The 19,646-nt window shown below is 38.0% G+C and overlaps 1 protein-coding gene across 2 annotated transcripts; it reads right to left on the bottom strand.

Moving 5' to 3' along the window:
• Positions 1–1,689: 1,689 nt before the first annotated feature.
• On the bottom strand, positions 1,690–17,259 carry LOC122136665 (gastrula zinc finger protein XlCGF7.1-like). 2 transcript variants are annotated; one of them, XM_042721069.1, is made up of 3 exons: positions 17,212–17,259; positions 16,768–16,901; positions 1,690–2,829 (listed from the first exon to the last, which is right to left on the bottom strand). In XM_042721069.1, the coding sequence occupies exons 2-3, from the start codon at positions 16,850–16,852 to the stop codon at positions 2,042–2,044; spliced, it is 873 nt and encodes a 290-aa protein (XP_042577003.1). In that variant the 5' UTR covers positions 16,853–16,901; positions 17,212–17,259; the 3' UTR covers positions 1,690–2,041. The 2 variants fall into 2 exon arrangements, with proteins under 2 accessions (XP_042577003.1, XP_042577002.1); XM_042721068.1 differs by lacking the exon at positions 17,212–17,259 and having other exon boundaries at positions 16,768–17,161.
• Positions 17,260–19,646: the final 2,387 nt, after the last annotated feature.

Raw genomic sequence — 19,646 nt, 5'->3', positions numbered from 1 at the left:
GGTTCTGATTCAGTGCCCTCCTTGCTGGCTTGTTTAGAGGAGCTCAAGAATTGGATGGAAAACAATTTCCTACAGTTGAATCAAAAAAAGACTGAAGTTTTATTGTTTGGCCCTTTTTAACTTGTACATAATTTAAGACCTACTCTGGTCTTTTTGAAGAAAACATTAGTGAAAAGGTTGAAAGTCTGGGAGTTATTATTTTGAAATTTGACAAATCTGTAGTCAGAACCAGTTTTTTGCAGCTTAAGGGGGTTCGCAAGCTAAAAAGTTCTCTGTTTTAATGATTTAGAGGTTGTTATTCATGCATTCATTTTAACCAGGCTGGAATACTGTAATACTCTTTATGCTGAAATTAACCAGTCTTCAGTATCACATATATAATTGGTCTAGAATGCTGCTGCTCGTTTTTTGACAGGGACAAAAAAGAGGGAGCATATTACCCGTGTTAGTTTCACTTCACTGGTTACCTGTTAAATTTGATTTTAAAGTTTTAGTTTTTGTATTTAAATCACTTTTTGGTCTTGCCCCAATTCACATTTCAGATCATCTCCATTACTATTCACCTGTGAGAATGCTTAGATTGTCTTCTCAGAAGATATTGATTGTACCAAAATCTTGTTTAAAATCTAAAGGGAACAGAGCTTTTTCTGTTCTTGGTCCTACACTCTGGAACTCTTTGCCTTTATCCATTGATTGTGCCTTTATCTATATGTTTTTTCCTGTTGCTTTTATATTTTTTTGATATGCTTTTTTTTTTTTTGGTGATGTTTTGCATTACTTATTGAATTATTTAATGATTTCAAATTTTTATATCGTCTTAATGCTTTGTTAGTTGATATTTCTGATGTTTTGGCTGTGCAGCACCTTGGTCAGCACTCGTTGCTTTTAAGGTGCTATATAAATAAACTTGACCTTGACCTTGATTTATAAAGGTTAATTTATTGCATTAGAAGCACACAATAATTGTCTTATTAGCACACTTTAAGTTTACTTGGAATACAATTGCAATGCATTTTAAAGTCACTAAAAGTAAGGGATAGTATGGCCTCAGTTTGTTATTAGTGTGATATTAATGTATGTTCAACACTATTACAGTGTAACTCTTACAGTGTAATTGAATTACAATTGTAATGTCACCAAAATACATTTGAAGTGTATGCTGAATTAATTCTGCATATCAAAAATTAAATAAAAGAGTGGCTATATAAAGTGCACTTTAGTATATTTGCAATAGTTCCACTTTAGCAGAAAACAAGTATATTTAATACAACATTAGTTTAAATTCAGCACTGCTTTTGCACAACTAAAATGCATTTAGTAAAAAATTAGTTGTTGCAATTTAGCAGACTTTAAGTTTACCAATTTATAGTGTGCCACACACATATTTAGTTATACTAATGTACATATGAATAAATTGTACTTAAATATACTATTTTGTCACAAGGGAAGTCATGCATTTGTGTGCTTATTCGCACACTGAAAACTTTCCATAGCAGCCTTTCAAGAAGCCCAGACTGCAAGTGGTACTGTAGCCAGAATTTGAAGAAAAGTTTAATCTTTTCCAGACATCGTCTTCCAAGTGTATTTTTTGTTCATTTTGATCTTAACTTCTGTTCTTTATGAGTTCATTATGGCATCTGTCAAATCATCTCAGATGTATTAAGTGAGGTATGAAGAATAGACCCATGATAATCAAAACCAAATATGTGTTTTATTTTGACAGACTATCCAAGACGTAAGCTGTAAAGGCATAACCTTATTCAGGGAAGGGGTTGGGGAACAACAGCTCATTTACATTTAAAGACATGCACAAAAATAGCATGTTTTTGCTTCCGCTCAATAATGGTAATTCTCAGAATGATATAATAAATAATCTATGGGGTATTTTAAGCTGAATCAGTGACACATTCTGGGGAAGCCGGTGTTATATTACATCTAGTAAAAAAAGGGGCATAATAGGTTCCCTTTAATTCACAGTAAATTTGCCATCACAGAAAATGGAAGATAATGCCCAGAATTCATCGTTTTCTACAATATATTACTATTTTAATAGAAAACAGTATGCTACTGTCGGGATTGCAACTGACATTTCAGGTCCGTCTGGTTTGTGAACAATGTGAACTCTTTTGTGCATTGTAAGATTTACTTTACATCTGAAGCTCTTTCCACACTGACCGCATACGTATGGGTTTTCTCCAGTGTGCTCTCTCAAATGCGTGTTAAATGTTACTTTATGTCTGAAGCTCTTTCCACACTGACCACATTTGAACATGTTTTCTCCAGTGTGCTCTCTCAAATGGGAGTTAAATGTTTCTTTTTGCCTGAAGCTCTTTCCACACTGTGGACATATGAAAGGCTTCTCTCCACAGTGAAATTGCATGTGTTTTTTAAGTATTCTTCTTTGGTTGAAACTTTTTCCACACTGAGAGCAGGTGAAAGGTCTCTCTGCAGTGTGAACATTCATGTGGCCGTTAAGGTTTCCACTATCAGAGAAACTTTTTCCACATTGTTGGCAGGTGAACGGCTTCTCTCCAGTATGAATTCTCATGTGCCTGGTAAGGCTTCCTTTTTCAGTGAAACTCCTTCCACACTGTTTGCATGTAAAAGGCTTCTCTCCTTTGTGAATTCTCATATGGACTTCAAGGTATGCATGGCTAGATAAAAACTTTCCACACTGAATGCAGGAGAGGCTTCTATTTTGTGTGGATGTCTTTTTAGTCAGTGAGCAACCAAAAGTTTTTTCTCCAGTTGTGAAATCTAAATTTTCATACAGACTTTGTTCTTCCTTTTCATTCAGTTCTTGACTCTCCTCTTTCAGCGGCATCAGGTCTAGGGTTAAAACAGAGAAATGAAAGTTAGTAATGACAAAAAACAACAGACATCAAAACAAGTCCGGGACACACCAAGCCGTCGGTCAACGTCAGGCCATCAGTGAGCATCTGTTGGGCTAGTTTGTCTGGTGTTTCTCACATCAATTCTTATCGGGCTCACGTCAGCGGCATTTTTGAACATTCTGAATCAGAGTCTGGACCGTCAGCATGAGTAAGAACTCTGATTGGATGCCTAGTTTCTCGAAGGAGTCATTGCCAGAGAATTAAATTGAAAGTGATGAAAAGATGATCACGTGACGCTTCGTACATGATGGCTGCAGATCTTTAGAGCTCCTGGCACGCTCCCTTATTTATAAACATTCAACAGGTTAAAGTATTCAAATTGAACATTCTAAATATACCTTTCAACAAGATGAATATCAACAAGAAAGCTGCACCGTCGCCTGTGAAAACCCCGACTGGAAAAAGGATGAAGTCCTCAACTTGCAGCGAAAACATGGCGGACACCATTTCGGCGGCATTAACGAAGCAACAAGACAGTGCATATTGCGATGAAAGCTGTGACACAATGCATACAGTCTTTAACTGTGGAATTTCAATCACAGATGACCATCGTGCGCAGGCTTATCGACAAGGTGGACTATTTCCAGAGCGAGACGAGAGTCCTGGAACAAGATGCTAACGGCTGCAAATCGGATCTAAGTTTCAAGTAAAGCTGGCAGAATCGGAAGATCGAGAAAGACGCAATAACGTTCAGATTGTTGGTCTTTCACCGAACTGTGAAGGAGGTGACACGATATGCTTTCACCAAGAAATGCTTCCAAAGTGGATCCCTTCGCTCTCAAACAGGCCGATAGAGATCGAACAAGCCCACCGCATCTATGGCCAGCAGAGGTCTACGGAGACGGGTCGCACTATAATTTTTAAAGAGCTGAGATATCAAGACCGACTGGCTATCTTAGACGGGGCTAGAGTGGTGAGCAAGAGGGGACCAATTCTGGATGGCGAAAATCGGCTGAATTTCTTCGCTGACTACAGTGCTTACACTTTGCAAAAACGGAGAAGCTTTGCTGAAATACGGAAGGAGTTGCGGCCAGCAGGAATCCAGTCTTTTCTGATTTACCCAGCCATTCTGCACATTATGTACAATGGTGAGAAACTGTCTTTCTCTTCGCCACAAGAAGCAGAGGAGTTCCAACAACCGATCGCTGATACTTCGCGTGCAAGACAGCAGCTGACCTTGACTGATGTCAATCCATACCAGATGGACATGAATCAAAATAATTAACCAGCCATCAATACTGGTAGGCCTGTCTATGAAACTGTGTGATCGAGGATACTTGACATTACTTTGGATAAACCTACCGATAAGCTAAATGCTTTCATCTCTAATGTCATACTGTTGTTAAGTTTGGTATTACTGTTCAGGGTTGCTTTTCTGTTCCGAACGGACACCACTAGTTTTAAAAGTATTTGACGCAGAAAGGCGTGCTTTCAGTTGAAAGTGCAAGTTATAGCATTATGGTTCCTTTTAACCTTTGGTTTTTGATGTCTACACACAGGGGGAGAGGGTGAGTCTCAGATCAGTGGAACGTATGATGCTGTCACGGTTTCGACACACAAGTGGGGGAACAGTCAGCGGTCGGGGGGAGGAGGGAGTTTCGTCCTGCCATGTATTTTCTCTTTTATGTTAGTAACGAAATGTGCAATCAAAGAACTTTGTTAAAACAAATTATTATTTGACCTTTAATGTAGTTCAAGTATACAGTCTCTTTGATAATGGTTAAGATTTCAGTTAGATCTGTCAACATCAGAGGTTTAAATAGCCCTATAAAGAGAACTAAATTTCTGGCTGGTTTACGCAGACGCTACGTAGATGTGGCTTTAGTCCAAGAATCTCATTTAAAAACAACCAATGCTGCTCGTATACAAAACAAATTTAATAAAGTCATTGCTGCATCCAGTGATGGCACAAAAACAAAGGAGCCTCTTATACTTAAACGAAACCTTCCTCTTGTTATTGAAAAATGTAGTAATGATAAATCTGGTAGATTGAGCTATTTCTGTACAAATATTCAGGTAAGAAAATAGCTTTTGTCTAAACTTTTTTCAATGGTTAACACGCAAGTTGCTGCTTTTAAAATGAGTATGCACTCATTATTGGAGGAGACATGAATGCACTTGCAGATTTGATGTTTGATAAGAGATAGCATCAGCAAGTTTAAAGTCTTTTATGCAAACTTAAGGGGTAAGGGAGCTATCTGTGGACCAGGTTGATTGGGAGGCGGTACAGGAAAAATATATTCTGTGCATCAAAAAATCCAAACCACCAATTAATTAATTCCAAATTTTATCATAGATTGTACTGGACACCAAAGAAACGTTTTCTCATTAAATCATCTCCTAGTCCCAACTGTAGCTTTTGTCCCTACCAACAAGTGGGAACATTCATGCATATGGTGTGGGAATGTGAAAAAGTTTTTAAGTTTTGGGGAAAAAAAATCTAATCAATACTGTCTGATTTGATAGGAAAAGATATACCAGTGCAACCAGTTGTGCTCCTTCTAAATGATGATTCCAGGTTAGGTTTCACAGAGTTACACAGAAAGATCTGGCTGGCAGGACTAACATCTGCCAAAAAGATAATTGCACAAAGATGGCTCCCTTCACATTCTTTATTTGTGCGACAATGGCTTCTTCAGTTTCATGATATAGTAATGTTAGAACTCTCAACAGCCAGAATAAAGAAAGCTAGAGCCTCAACCCTTGATGCATGGAAAGCTGTTGCCAACACAAAGTGACAACACCGTCTGCTTTTGTTGCTGCTAGTTCTTTGAAGTCGGCTTGGTGTGTCTTGTCCTTTAGACAAGTGGTTGTCAACAGTTTTTGGTCCAGCCACCACCCACACAAACTATGGTTTGTCGTGGTGGATCTGAGAGATTATTACTTTCTCATTTATACTGTATAAGACCACAGGAAGTTCCTCAGGGTCACTTCCATTCTGCCTGGCAGTAGCACCTTATTTGTTCACAAAGTGCATGGATGTAATTCTGGCTCTATTTACACTGCAAGGCTTAATGCATCGATTTGGTCTTTTGACAATACCTGATTTTTTAACTGTTTTCACATATGTGTTTATATTAATCCTGACCCCCAAACTTATTCTGTTTGTGATCATTTTACTATTCACATGGTTGACCCTCGGGTATTGTATTACAAGTAGTTATATAGTTCACACAGAGTTAGACCATGATTACTCACAAGAATGGTTAAGTTAAAAGCTGTCATGGATGTTTATAAAACAAAATTTGACTGAACGGATTTATAACGAAGAAAATACAAATTGTTGTATCTAGACATCCTTTGGTCTCATTTTGTGTGTTCCTCCTTGTGACCTGTCTGTGGTGACATCCTTTGGTCTCATTTTGTGTGTTCCTCCTTGTGAGGTGTATGTGGGTGCTGAGGGTGCTGCAGCACCCCCTGTTTTTTAATGTGGGCACCTGTTTAACTGTTCGGAATAAAAAAAATAAAAAATAAAATTATATATATACATATATATATATATATATATATATATATATATATATATATATATATATATATATATACACACACACACACACATATATATATATATATATACACACACAGGAATATTTGGGATTTGACAATGAAAAGAAATTTGGTTATGTATGAGTTAAGTTATTCAAATCAAGATGTGTATTATTAACCAATTAGATTTGTTGTTGCCAATTATAATGCATAACTAAGATTACGTCGAGGGACAGTTAGACACGCGAAGCACTGTGTGAATTTGAGCATGTCGCAAAAGAGAATTTCTGAGTTTTTCAAAAACCCTAAAAATATTAAAGTTTCAAGGACGAGCGTGGAGGATGATTTAGCTACCACCAACTCCGTGTCCAGCTCCACTACTGGCAACCCTGTCAACGTTGGTCCTGCTGTCCAGTCTGCTAACGTCAAACCCACCTCCGCGGTTACAGTGCCAGCAGATGGAGCTGCTAAAACCGCTGTCAGCCTAGGCCTACTTGTGGACCCTTTTCAGCCAAATGATTTTAACTTTCCATCCAGACGTTTTGGGACTGAAAGCTTCGCAAGATCATTCAACTCAGGTTGGTTTCAGCGGTGGAAATGGCTTCATTATGTGAAAGAAACGGATAAAGCTTTGTGCTTTACATGTTGCTCTGCAAAGAAGCTAATTATTGAGGACCGTACAAGAGCTAACGCCACATTTGTGAAAGGAGGTTTTAGAAACTGGCGAAAGGCTGTGGAAAAATTTAGAGAGCATGAAAGATCTTCTTTTCATCTTGAATCTATGAACAAGATTGCGGCGTTAGGCAGCACACCAATTAATGCTCTGATGTCTGATATTGTGGCAAAAGAACAAAAAACTGCTCGGATGGTTCTCGAGCTGGCTTTCAAGTCAATCAAATTTTTAGCCCGCGAAGGGCTACCTCTGAGAGGCCACTCCCATCGTGACGGAGTGTTATGGCAACTTATGCTGGAACGCACATCATCCCTACCCGCAGCACGCGAGTGGCTGCTCAGAAAGGAGAATTGGATGTCAGATACATTGCAAAATGAAATACTTGAACGCTTTGCACATGCTGTTCAGCCCAAGACAGTAGCTGGGGCATCTGACTCTCATTACTACGGGCTGACCGCTGACGGAACAACAGACACTACATCATCTGAGCAGTTCTCTTGTCATTTGTACTATGTGGATCCAAACCTTTCCCAGCAGAGTGTATTTTTGGGATTTTATAATCCACCTGACACAACATCTGAAACCCTCTTTCTTTGCATTAAGGACATCTTCTGTCGACTGAACCTTCCTTTAGAAAAACTCCAAGGCTACTGTTTTGATGGGGCCAGTAACATGTCTGGTCGATTCTCTGGAGTTCAAGCACGACTTAAGGAGGTTTGCCCTGGTTCATTATATGTACACTGCTGCAACCATGCTCTTGACCTGGCGCTGCAAGAGGTAGCACGGGATGTTCGTCTTGTAGCAGATGCACTCAACTTTGTGCAGAGCGTTGCCACACTCATCAGAGAGTCAGCTAAACGCCAAAACGTGTACCGGTCTTTCTTTGGTGATGAAGATGTTGTGTGCAACATTCTTGGGCTGTGTCCAACACGGTGGTGTGTGAGGACAAAAGCAATATCAAGGATTTGCCATGCCTATGGCCCAATTTTGGAAACACTATTTACACTGCAGCAGGATCCAGGCATTCGTGGTGAGATACAGGCAAAAGTAGCTGGGCTTCTCAAGCAAGCTAAGAAGGGGAGAACTGTTTTTGGGCTTCTCTGCTGTGAGGCGGTCTTTGGGCCTTGCGAGGCCGTAGCAAGAAGTCTGCAGAGTGCACAAGCAAGTGTTTCTGGTGCGCTCCAGTGCATATATACACTCAAAGAATGCATATGCGCACTAGGAGATGAGAGAGCTGTGGAGGAGATTTTGACAAAAACAAAAACCTGTGCATCAGCGAACAACCTGAAGTTACTGCCGGACTCTAGCAGGACACCAGCTCGTTTTCACAGCACAACAGCGGTGGAGGATATTGTGTCAGAAAAGGGTGAATTACTGTGGCGACGTGAATATTATGAGGCACTTGATCTAGTGACATCAGAAATCGAGCGCAGGTTTGACCAAGCTGATATGACTATTGCCGCACAGCGGGAGCAAATTCTCATGGATTCCGCAAAGGGGGGGGTGTGTGTGGAGGGAGGGCTGGGTTAGTTTCAGCTTCCCAGTAACATGGACAGAGCGTCTCTACATTTGCAACTAAGGATGCTGGGCGACCTCACCAAAAAAGAAACACTCCGTACAGTCCAGGAACTTGGACTTTATGTGTCAAACCTTCAACCACAATCAAGAGGACTCTTTAAGGAGATGGAGAAGCTGCTCCAGTTGTGTTTTTGTTTACCTGTGTCTACTGCTTCCTCCGAGAGATCCTTCTCCGCGCTTCGCCGTCTGAAAACTTGGCTCCGTAACTCTATCACTCAGAAGAGACTGACTCATACGGCATTACTAAATGTCCACAGAGACATTTTGGATCGCATTAATGTTCAGGACCTCATGAGGGAGTTTATTAGCGTCACTCCAGAGCAAAACAAATCCAACCAGAGTTATGATATTATAGCCTAAATATTATGATATCCAAACGATTACATTTATTAAAATAAATAATTCTATTCACCATTAATAAAACAACTGATGCTGTCAGGAGCTGACCAATTTTGTGAAATTCAGCTCGAAAGGAGTAACAGCAGAATTAAGTTGTGATTGTAAGTAGGGGTGTGCACGAATAGTCGAATATTCATTCTGCAATAATTATTCAAAAAATAAAAACACTATTCGATTTTCATAAAATATTGCTTTGCTAGCCCATAAATGAAGTAAATCCATAATGAAACCTGAGCACACAAACTATAACTAACAGTTATACCTATATGTTTTGAATGGAGATGTGGAGCACGCAGTGGAAACAAGTTGATTGTATTTGATGACAAAATGGCATCCTCTGCCTCTAAGCGCAGCGAAGTTTGGAATTACTTTGATCAAAATGATCAACATGTCGTGCAAAATTAGTCAGGTGAAACTAAGTTTTCATAATAGCACTACAACGAGGAATCCTTAAGTTCTGCAAACTGAGCATTGTAAAAATGACAATCGGCTGCCAATCTGGCGTATTATTTGATGACATCTGCAGAGCAATGGGGCTAGAGGTGGGCGATATATCGTTTAGACGATAATATCCAAATTGTTGTCTAGACGATATGCAAAATTGGGATATCAAATATTTCATAATTTGTACAATCAGACCCTCCAAACATGAAAAGAGCTTAAGGAAGTTAAAGAGAAAACAAGTAACGCACATTATAACCTTCTAAGCAATTATATGTAGCGATTTTAATAATGTAGGGTTTGTTTGACTGTATTTTGTTTTTTTGTTTTTTTTTGTACAAAATCACAATCGTTCCTCAATTGCACGAGAGTAAGCTGCTACTGCAATTTACAACTACGGAGTTCTTACCTGTGTGTTATGACGTTTCTTAGGTTGAAGCAACAATCCAAAAACGTAAAGAGTAAAGCCGATCTACGATTAATAAAATAGCTGCTAGAAAAGGCAAAATATGCGTTGTTTGCGGAAAACTGAAGTCTGTATTTTAAAAGTTTTTCTTAAATGTCTGTGGCGTCCTTAAGTGGTGAGCTTCGTGATTGCATCATTAGAAAATTGCATTGTATAATGATGAGTCCAAAAGATGGAATACATTTTCCCAAGAGACCCACCGAAATAGCCTCCGAACATGAACAGGGCTTCTTTTAACTTTTAGAAAAACTTTTTTTTAGTACAAACTAAAACATTTTTATTAATACGGGGAACTGCCCATAATGCCTCAGTGCCCCTGACGTCTTACGTCATTACAGTGTGCCGTGCGTATGTTACTCATCAGTCACTTGCTATCTAGCTTCGAGCGCAACAACACAAAAATGAGCGAAGAAAGCGAAAATACAGTCATCCTCAAAACCAGTGCCAGAAGAGCTAACAGCGAGACGTGGGTCAGCCTCTTTAGCCTGGAGATGGTTTGGTTTTGACAAAAAAGACGAGCAACAAACGTCACCTATCTGTAGAATTTTTCGCAAGCAGATCGCCGTAAAACAGAGCGCCACAACCAACCTCTTCCATCATCTCCGTACCACGCACAAAACAGTTTGAAGAGTATGAAAGGCTTCGTGCTGAACAAAACAGCACTGCTGCTACAAACACGGTACAAAAAAAAAAAACAGACACAACAGACCTTGGCAGAAACATTCACAAAGAAAACACCATATGACAAAAAAAGTGGAAAAATGATTACAAACTCTGTAACAAGTTTTATTGCAAGGTCTATGTTGCCAATTCAATCAGTCGAGAAGGATGGGTTTCAAGAAATGTTACAGACTTTAGATCCCAGATATAATCTGCCTTCAAGGAGATATTTCAGTGAAACAGCTCTACCAAAACTGTACAAGTCTTGTCGACAAACGCTGTCCCATAAATTGCAGAAGGTCACCTATTATGCCACAACCTCCGATCTGTGGTCCAGCAGAACCTCGGAGCCGTACCTGTCTCTGACAATACATTTTGTTGATGAAGAATGGCAACTACAGAGCTTTTGCCTTCAGAAATCTTACTTCCCAGAGGACCACACCGGTGAACTTATTGCTCAAGGTCTAAAAGATACCCTGTCCTCATGGTCTTTTGACGATGAACATATGGTTAGCATGACCACTGACAGCGGGGCTAATGTGGTCAGTGCTCTGAGGATCAACAACTGGCAGCTACTTCCATGTTTTGGCCACAGACTTCACATTGCCATTGGTAAGTTTTTAAATTTGAAATGGACTATAACCAATTATTGATATTTAAGTTAAATTTTATTGTTGTTGAGATGTTTATATGATAATTATATTATATTACTATAATTATTTTTATATTATATTATATTTATATATTTATAGATTATATTTATAATGTAACGCTAATTGATATAAACGTTATCATTGTGCAGAATACTATAAAATAATATATTTTCAGTCAAATGCTTTTATCCGAAGCCAAATCAGATCAAAGAAGGTTATTTAAAACACTCGACTTGCGTTACAAAGTAAGTTTGCAGCAAAAATATTGTTTTAATCTCCTAAATTGTCGTGTATTGATGTGTGCTAAGCTAACATGCTACCTAGCCCTCAGATGCATCTGCCACCTAAGTTAGCTGTAATTTTTATATATATATATATATAAAATAATAGCGATGTTTACTGAAATGTTTCTTTTTTAGTTTTCAGTTGATACAGTTTCAACTGTGAAGCGAGCACTTTGATAAAAGAAATTAGGGATTATAACAGTGTGAATTGCCACTATTGCCATATCTTCAAAAACTTTGAAGATATTTATAACTATTTTTTTCATTATGGCAATAATTTATTCTAAATTTACAACAAACTGCAAAGTGTCAGCTTTCAAATGAATACTTGTGCTTTTAGTACCAAGGGTTCATGAACTGTATCTGTTTTAGTTTGGGTATGCCATTTCTGTGGATTTTTCAAAAGTGGGTTTGAAGCTTAACAGGTTAAAAATATAAAAGAGCAATAAAGACTTTATTGAATAATATTTTATTATATTTTGCTCAAGGCAGCGGATGGTCGAAATGATTTTGGAGCAGCACAAGGCCATACAACAAGTACTGTCTGAAGACAAAAAGCACAGGCACCTGATTCCTACATGGCAAGATGTTGAAGTTTTGGAATCAGTCTACAAAGCACTTGGTCCCTTGTTGGAGTTCACAGATGCTCTGTCCGGTGAGCAACAGGTCACAGTTTCTTACATTACACCTGTACTGTCCTTGTTCAACAACGATGTCCTGGCAGTTCAGTCGGATGATACAGACTTGACCAAAGACATCAAACAATCCATTCTGACATACCTGAACAGCAAATTTGCAGGAGACAACGTGGTGGAGCTGCTAGGGATGGCATCTACACTTGACCCTCGATTCAAACATTGCTACAATAAGGATGAGCAAATCCTGGCCATTGAGAGTGCGCTTAAAGCTGAGCTTATGGCCCTGGGAAATGAGGAGGACAAGCCGGCTGCAACAGAGGCGGCAGCATCTCATTCCACTACAGCAGTACCTGAGGAAGAAGGCACCAGTGACAGTGAGACACTGCTTGCAAAAAAGACAAAGAAATCTTTTGGAAGTTATTTAAAAAAAAAAAGACAGCAAGCCAGCAGGGTAGAGGAGTCTCTCCAAAGTGCAGCTGAAAAGGAAATGCAGAGCTACCTCATGATATCTGAGATAGACAGTGACAGATCCATTAAGCTGGTGGAAAACTCAAGAGGTAAATTTCCCTAGAATTGGGAAATTAGCCAGGAAGTATCTGTGCATCCCTGCTTCAAGCAGCCCTTCAGAGAGGGCATTCAGCACAGGTGGGAATGTAGTTACATGTCAGAGAGCTTCTCTGAAGCCAGAGGCTGTGGACAGGCTGGTGTTTTTGTCCCACAATATGAAGAAAATGTAAGTCAAAGAAACAGTTGGCTGCTTTAGTTTTTTGTGTGGAAGTGTATAATACTTGAATTTTAAAAGTAAAAGGTTAAGATTTATATTTATATTTATATTATAGGCATCTACATTTTGGTCTTTATGTTCATATTATGTTACAGGCAGTGCAGTATAACTAAACTTATTACCAGTGTTGATCAAAGTACATAATTTAATACTTGAGTAAAAGTACAACTAGTTCTACTTGCTGTAGAAAATACTTTCATGCTTTTTACTTTGGAACCTTTGGAAAAAATGTAGGAGAGTAGAAAGTATTATATTAATCTTTCAAATATAGAGGCATAAAAGTAATCAGTTCTCAACAAAAAACTTTCAAGTAAATTTACTTTGTTACTGTTACTGACCACCTCTACAGTACTGCATGTTTACACTTACAGTTTACACTGGTGTTTACCAAAGAAGTGTTTTGTAATTTCAAAAGCATGTTTGCTTTATTGCACATTTTACCTGCAGAGCAGTGTCTGTGTTATTTTGTTCCTTTTGTCTTTTTTTATCCTCATCTTTTATATTAATATAATGTGCAAAAATGTTATATTGTGTTCTAATGTTTACATTTTGCAAAACACAACTTTTTTTTAAAGAGGTAGTCACATTGTTGTTAGTCTATTACTAATAGAGTACTGTTTGCAAAGCACAAAGTTAATTACATACATATATTGTACTGAAAAAGCACTGTTCTTGTATTAAATATTTTTTAGTGTAGTTATTTGTAATTTTAATTATTAATATTTCTGTTATTTTTTTGTATTAGTAATTTTTTATATTTTTATGTAATATTAATTAAGTAAAAAGACCAACTGGACCTTCTTTGCCAGTTTGCACACATTTAGTTGAAGGATTGCAAAAATATTGTCTGAATATCGATATCGAGATATTGAAAAAAAATATCGAGATATTCATTTTTGTCAGTATCTCCCACCCCTAAATGGGGCCTGGACGGCAAATTGGTCGCATACGTACACGATACCGCTAACAATATGATGCAAACAGAGACGTGAACTGGGAATCTGTACCTTGTTTCGCGCACACATTTCAGTTGGCCATCAATGATGGATTTAAAGCTGCAAGCATAAATAGACTCATTGGTGCATGTAATAGACTTGTAGGACATTTTCACCATAGCAGAAAGAAAGTTAGAATTGCCTTCGCATAAGTTTGTGCAATACAACAAAACACGCTGGATTTTGCCGCTGATATGCTTGCACGTTTACATGAACAGCGCTGGGCCATCACCGCCATGCTCTCTGACAGAACCTTAACCAAACTGCAGGTCACTAAAACTCTGGAGCTAATCGATGATCACTGGCAGACAATTGAGGAGATGTTACCTGTCTTCCAGTCTCTGAAAACAGCAAATGAAGCACTTGGGTGGCGAAAACTACGTGTCTGTCTCCATGGTGTATCCACTTTTGCAAAGCCTTCAATGCTGGTTCGTCTAGTTCGAATGAATTTCAAATGACATAGTTAAGGTTCATTTGATTACTAATCTCTTTTTTCCATTTAAAAATATAAAGTCACAAAAACAAATAAAATGTAAATTAATTTAATGAACTCGTCCAATGTTTTAGTATTTATTTAAAATATTACTTACAAAATAAATTATAAATAGGCAATATGGAATAAGACCACAATTCTTATTCATTTATCTTTGTCTACAGACACCTTCAAATGTGCAGCAGAGAATCACAGAAAGTGACTGAATACAAAAACACTGTTGTGGCATCTCTCAAGCAATGAGTAAACACGCTAACATGGAGAACGCAGGGAAAACTCCTCTTCTCGCATCTGCACTAGATCCTCGGCACAAACACCTCAGGTTCCTTGATGAAAACATGAGAGAAGCAGTAAGAAAAAAAGTTTTTGAACAATATCGGAGCATTTCCCTTGATGTGAGTGTCACGAATGCAGCAGCCACCGCAACCAGCGATGAAGATGATGAGGCAATACCCACTCGTTGGAAATGGCTGAGCCAGTTCTTCGGCGATGATTACAGAGAGTCTAGCAGAGACGAGTGAGAACAGTTCTTGCTGGAGCTATGGATTCCACTACATGAGGATCCCATTCAGTGGTGGAACGAAAACATAAAGCGCTTCAAGAAACTTAGTCACTAAGTGCACCCTTATTTGTGTGTCCAGGCAACGTCCGTGCTGGTGGATCGCGTTTTCTCTGCAGCCGGCCTTATTGTTAATAGACTAAGGAGCCGACTTTCACCCGATCATGTTGACATGCTTGTTTTCCTCAACAAGAACTTGTTAAACAATAAAGACAATACATGCCGACAGAGTTTAAAGCTATGTGTACATTCAGTACAATATCTGCGGCAGCCTAGGTTACTTCATTAGTGTTTTTTTGGGGGGGTGCGCTCTGCCTTTAAATGATTTTTTCTTGTTTGCACACACTGTTTACTGTTTTCAGCAACAAAACACAGGATGTAGCCTAATGTATGCCTATTAGCTTGTTGTGTAATGTATATACCCCAAAAAAGTTTTACTGAAAAAGAACATCTGTCTAATTAAACTTCATTTAAATAAATATTCAAATAAGTTTTTTTTATATGCTCAGATATTCGAATGTAATATTTGTGGAAAATGCCTATCCCTAATAGTAAGTTGCAGTCTGTAAGACATGCACGGAAGCGTGTCTTAATGCGCGACATTGCAGAAAATGTGAGTTAGAAAGTTTGGCATATTTTTTTAGATGTATGGTTGGATGTTTTGAATTTAATAATCTAAGGTTCTCTCCAGAGATGTTGCCATGTTTCTGCAATTAAGGATGATTGTCGCGTAGTGTGAGTGTTTCCTTTTGCCTGAACATCTTCAAGTGAGTGGCAGAGCAAACCAAAATTTGATGCTGAAAGTCCAGCATTCTCCTCCCTTCACCGCTGATGCTGCGACTAATCTTGTTTGTATATGTTCCTTCGCTGGCATTTTCCACATTTCTTTTTCTCTTCCTTAATAACAAATTTGTCTATTCTGATGCTCAATTTTACTGAACTAATGACTGCTGCTGATGACTAGTTGAACTGAATTCTGTCAAAGTGCGCGCTTGTGTTCGTTAAATGCGTAACATTAATTACGTGAGTACACAGGTCTGCAAATGTCTGAAAATAATATATGAACAACAAAATTACGTAAAAACATTATATCTTATATTTGTTTAGTACATTTTTAAATTAATGTAAAAACTAAAATGAATTGTAAAACTGGAAGATATTTTTTAAATGTGTTCAGCATGGTGGGCTGCATTTGGATTTGTTACGGGCTGCATGCGGCCCGCGGGTTGAGAACCACTGCCTTGAGTCATGATAGGCTGATTTACAAACTGCAGTGCTTTATCAGTACTCCATGTCTGTGTTTGGCTAACACATATACCATTATTGTTTATGGGAGTAGAATTGTTGAATTATTCCAATTATATATGTTTGAAATCTGGATATTTGTCTTACAAAAATGCATGGATTCGGTAGAGTGGGCCTTTATTCATCCCCCAGAGCCGTGTGAGGGACGTTTACATTATTTCACGTCTTCTGAACAGTTGACAAACACCCGCTTACCCCCATTGAAAAGCTTGGAAGGACAGTTTTTAATATAATTTAGACTGGATTATTCTGAAAGAGGAAAGTCACATACACCAAGGATGCTTCGAGGGTGAGTAGAAGATGAACGAATTTTCATTCTCGGGTGAACTAACCCTTGACAAATAAAACCACTTTAATAACAACATTCATATGGCATTCTTCAAAAATATTAATTTCTGTAGAGACTGATATTTTAATACGGATCAAATGAGTTCAGCTTTGAGAAGGAAAACCAACCTGTTTGTTCCTCGGTATCTTCTTGTTTCAGTCTGAATGCTTCTTCAATCTTCACATCTTCAGTCTCCTCTTTAATAAACTCCATCTTTATAATAATGTGTCATGAATCTCAGCTGTTTCAGCAGCTTTTCTGTCTGTTTAAGACGAGAATCATTAACAGAGAGACTAATAAACCCAAACTGTCGAATAAATCACATCAATAAGAAGTCCCTTGAATAGTTTCTCAGTGTCTGAACTCGTGTTTAATGTAAACTGATTCACGATCTGAGAGTCTTCACGTGTGGACGCGCTTTACTCACACAAACAACGAGATTAATGTTAGATAGAGCATTACAACGCTGCATTCAGTAATAATTATTTAACTTTACATCGCTTGTAAATCTATCATATAAAATTAACGGTTTACATCTAATTATATATTTGAAATGGTTTATAAACACAAACCTTCGTTGCTCTGAATCACACAGGAGCGCAGCGCAGCCGTATGACGTCACACCACCAGACCAAAATAAAAGTCCCATTCAATTTGAATGCATGGAAATTTACATACAGATACACACTAAATGTTAAAATAATAATAACACAGATAATGAAACGCATGTATTCAGAATTTTATTCTTGGTGAAATATAGATCATTCATTCATGTTTGGGTACAAAAAGTCACTAACTTTTTCCTTTTATTCTCTTCCAAAAACAAGAGATTTTTTTTGTCATTTTTGTTTGATGCATTTCCCAGTGTCATAGCAAAAAACTATAATTTATACAAGGCTTGTCAATAAAACAAAAACTTTATTAGGGACAGATTATTAAAAAAAAAAAAAAAAAACTTTATTAGGGACAGATTATTAAAAAAAAAACAAACAAAAAAACATCAATCAATAGGTAGTCAATGGGTAACTTGTTGCATTATTGTGCAAAATTAATCACCTGAAAATGTGTGTGTGTGTGTGTGTGTGTGTGTGTGTGTGTGTGTGTGTGTATGTATGTGTGTATTACACACACATGCAAGCACTGCCATTCAAAATTTTGAAATCAGCAAGTTTTTTTTTTTAAAGAAGTTTATTATGCTCATCAAGGCTGTGTTTATTTGATAAAATTAATACTGTGAAAATTATTACGATGTAAAATGACGACTTTCTATTTTAATATACATTCAAATCTCATTTATTCCTGAACATTGTAATCTTTAGTTACCTGCAAGTGAAGCACAACAACTTTTTATTATGAAAACCCAAAACCGTTATTGTCGTGGAACAAACAATTGTCTTTTTTGAAGTTGGCCAAAAAGCTCAAGAAGCAATCCATGAACCTATAATCGTCCACCATTACTTCTTAACAAATGGCTTCTTCATGATGCTGCACTCCAGAGGAAGTCAGATCCAAACATCTCTCCTCACAACTGACTAGAGAAGAGTAAAATAATCCGCTTCCCTACCTATACACTCTTGGGGGTCAATAAACAATGAGTCAAAACAAATCAGCAATGTGTATTAAAGCATGTGCATGAGATGTCTTAGCCTTGCCCATGGTTGTCATGGTTATGTAGAATACAAGAATGATCAGTCAAATGATTAAAATGATCAAAAATCTAAATTAATAAAAAACAAAGTAATGCAATAAATGATGCACTGGTTTATCCCACACTGCCAGAGGAACTCCCAAGCATTTCCGGTAGCCTGGAGCGCTATCTGGTAATGCTGTCCTTTGTTGCCAGAGGAGCTCTCAGACAAATCTCATTGACCTACAGCACTATCTGGTGTTGGAGTAGATAGTGGGTTTTTAAACCTCCAGTTGAATCTACTCATGCTGCTCGTCGATCCTTTCTTCTTTTCATACTTTGATGACTTTTCCAGTGTTAAAAAGAGACAGCCTATATATTGATAAATGAAGGTTAAATGATAAATACTTTAAAATAATAAGTGAATATGCAATCTTTCTTTATCGTTGCATTGCCTCGTAACACGGACAATGACCTGCTTAAGACCTTCAGCGTCCCGTTTCTTTCCAAAAATAATCACATTTTACATTTGATTTAATTGAATAAATGATTTTCAAAATAAACAATTTCAGAATAAGTGATTCAAAGATAAATGACTTCAGGAATAAATTACTTAAGGTGTAAATGACTTCAGGAAGGGGCATATGCCAAAATAAAATTGTCCCACTGTATGCACGATTGGTACACCCAATGTCAATTTCATTTGGTCTTACTGACATGTTAATCATCTGTTTGGCTGCAGCACTGGCCAGCATTGATCTGATGAATGGCACAACACAACAGAACAAATACAACAACGACAATGCCTATTATGATCCCCACTTTGGTTAATCATTCTCCCCAAGCCCCAAAAAGTGAATCAAACCAATCCCAAGTATGCATGTCTGCTCCAGCGTTCTCAGTCACTTCATCTCTCAGGTTTTTCAGTTTCTCCACAGCTTTGGTGAATGATTCAGCTGGGGTTTTCAAACTTTGATCTTTACTTCCATTATACTTTCATTGTGTAATCAAACTCAGTTTTTAGCAGTGTTTTATTTTTATATATATATCTTAAGCCCAAGGAGGGCTCCAGGCCCAGAGTAAAGCCCGTAGGCTGCTCTGCCATGGCCTCCCGAGTCCCCTGCTCTGCCATGGCTTCCTGAGTCTCGAGATCTGCCATGGTGGCCCGAATGTGTTGGATGTTGTATGGCATGAGGACACACCTTCCGGAGGAGGGTGTTATGTCAGACTCTATTACATGTTTTGTGTATGTTTTGCTCCCTCTGACCCAGTTTTCATCTTTATGTTGATTTCATTCCAGGTGTTCCCCGTTTGTTTTCATTGAATCCAGGTGTGTCTAATTGTTAGTCCATCATTACCCTGTGCTCAAAAACCCCAGTC

The sequence above is a fragment of the Cyprinus carpio genome, chromosome B3 (genome assembly GCF_018340385.1).
Source record: "Cyprinus carpio isolate SPL01 chromosome B3, ASM1834038v1, whole genome shotgun sequence".
Classification (NCBI taxonomy): Eukaryota; Metazoa; Chordata; class Actinopteri; order Cypriniformes; family Cyprinidae; genus Cyprinus; species Cyprinus carpio.
Note: the sequence above shows the minus strand (reverse complement) of the source record. Positions and strands in the feature narration are given on the sequence as shown.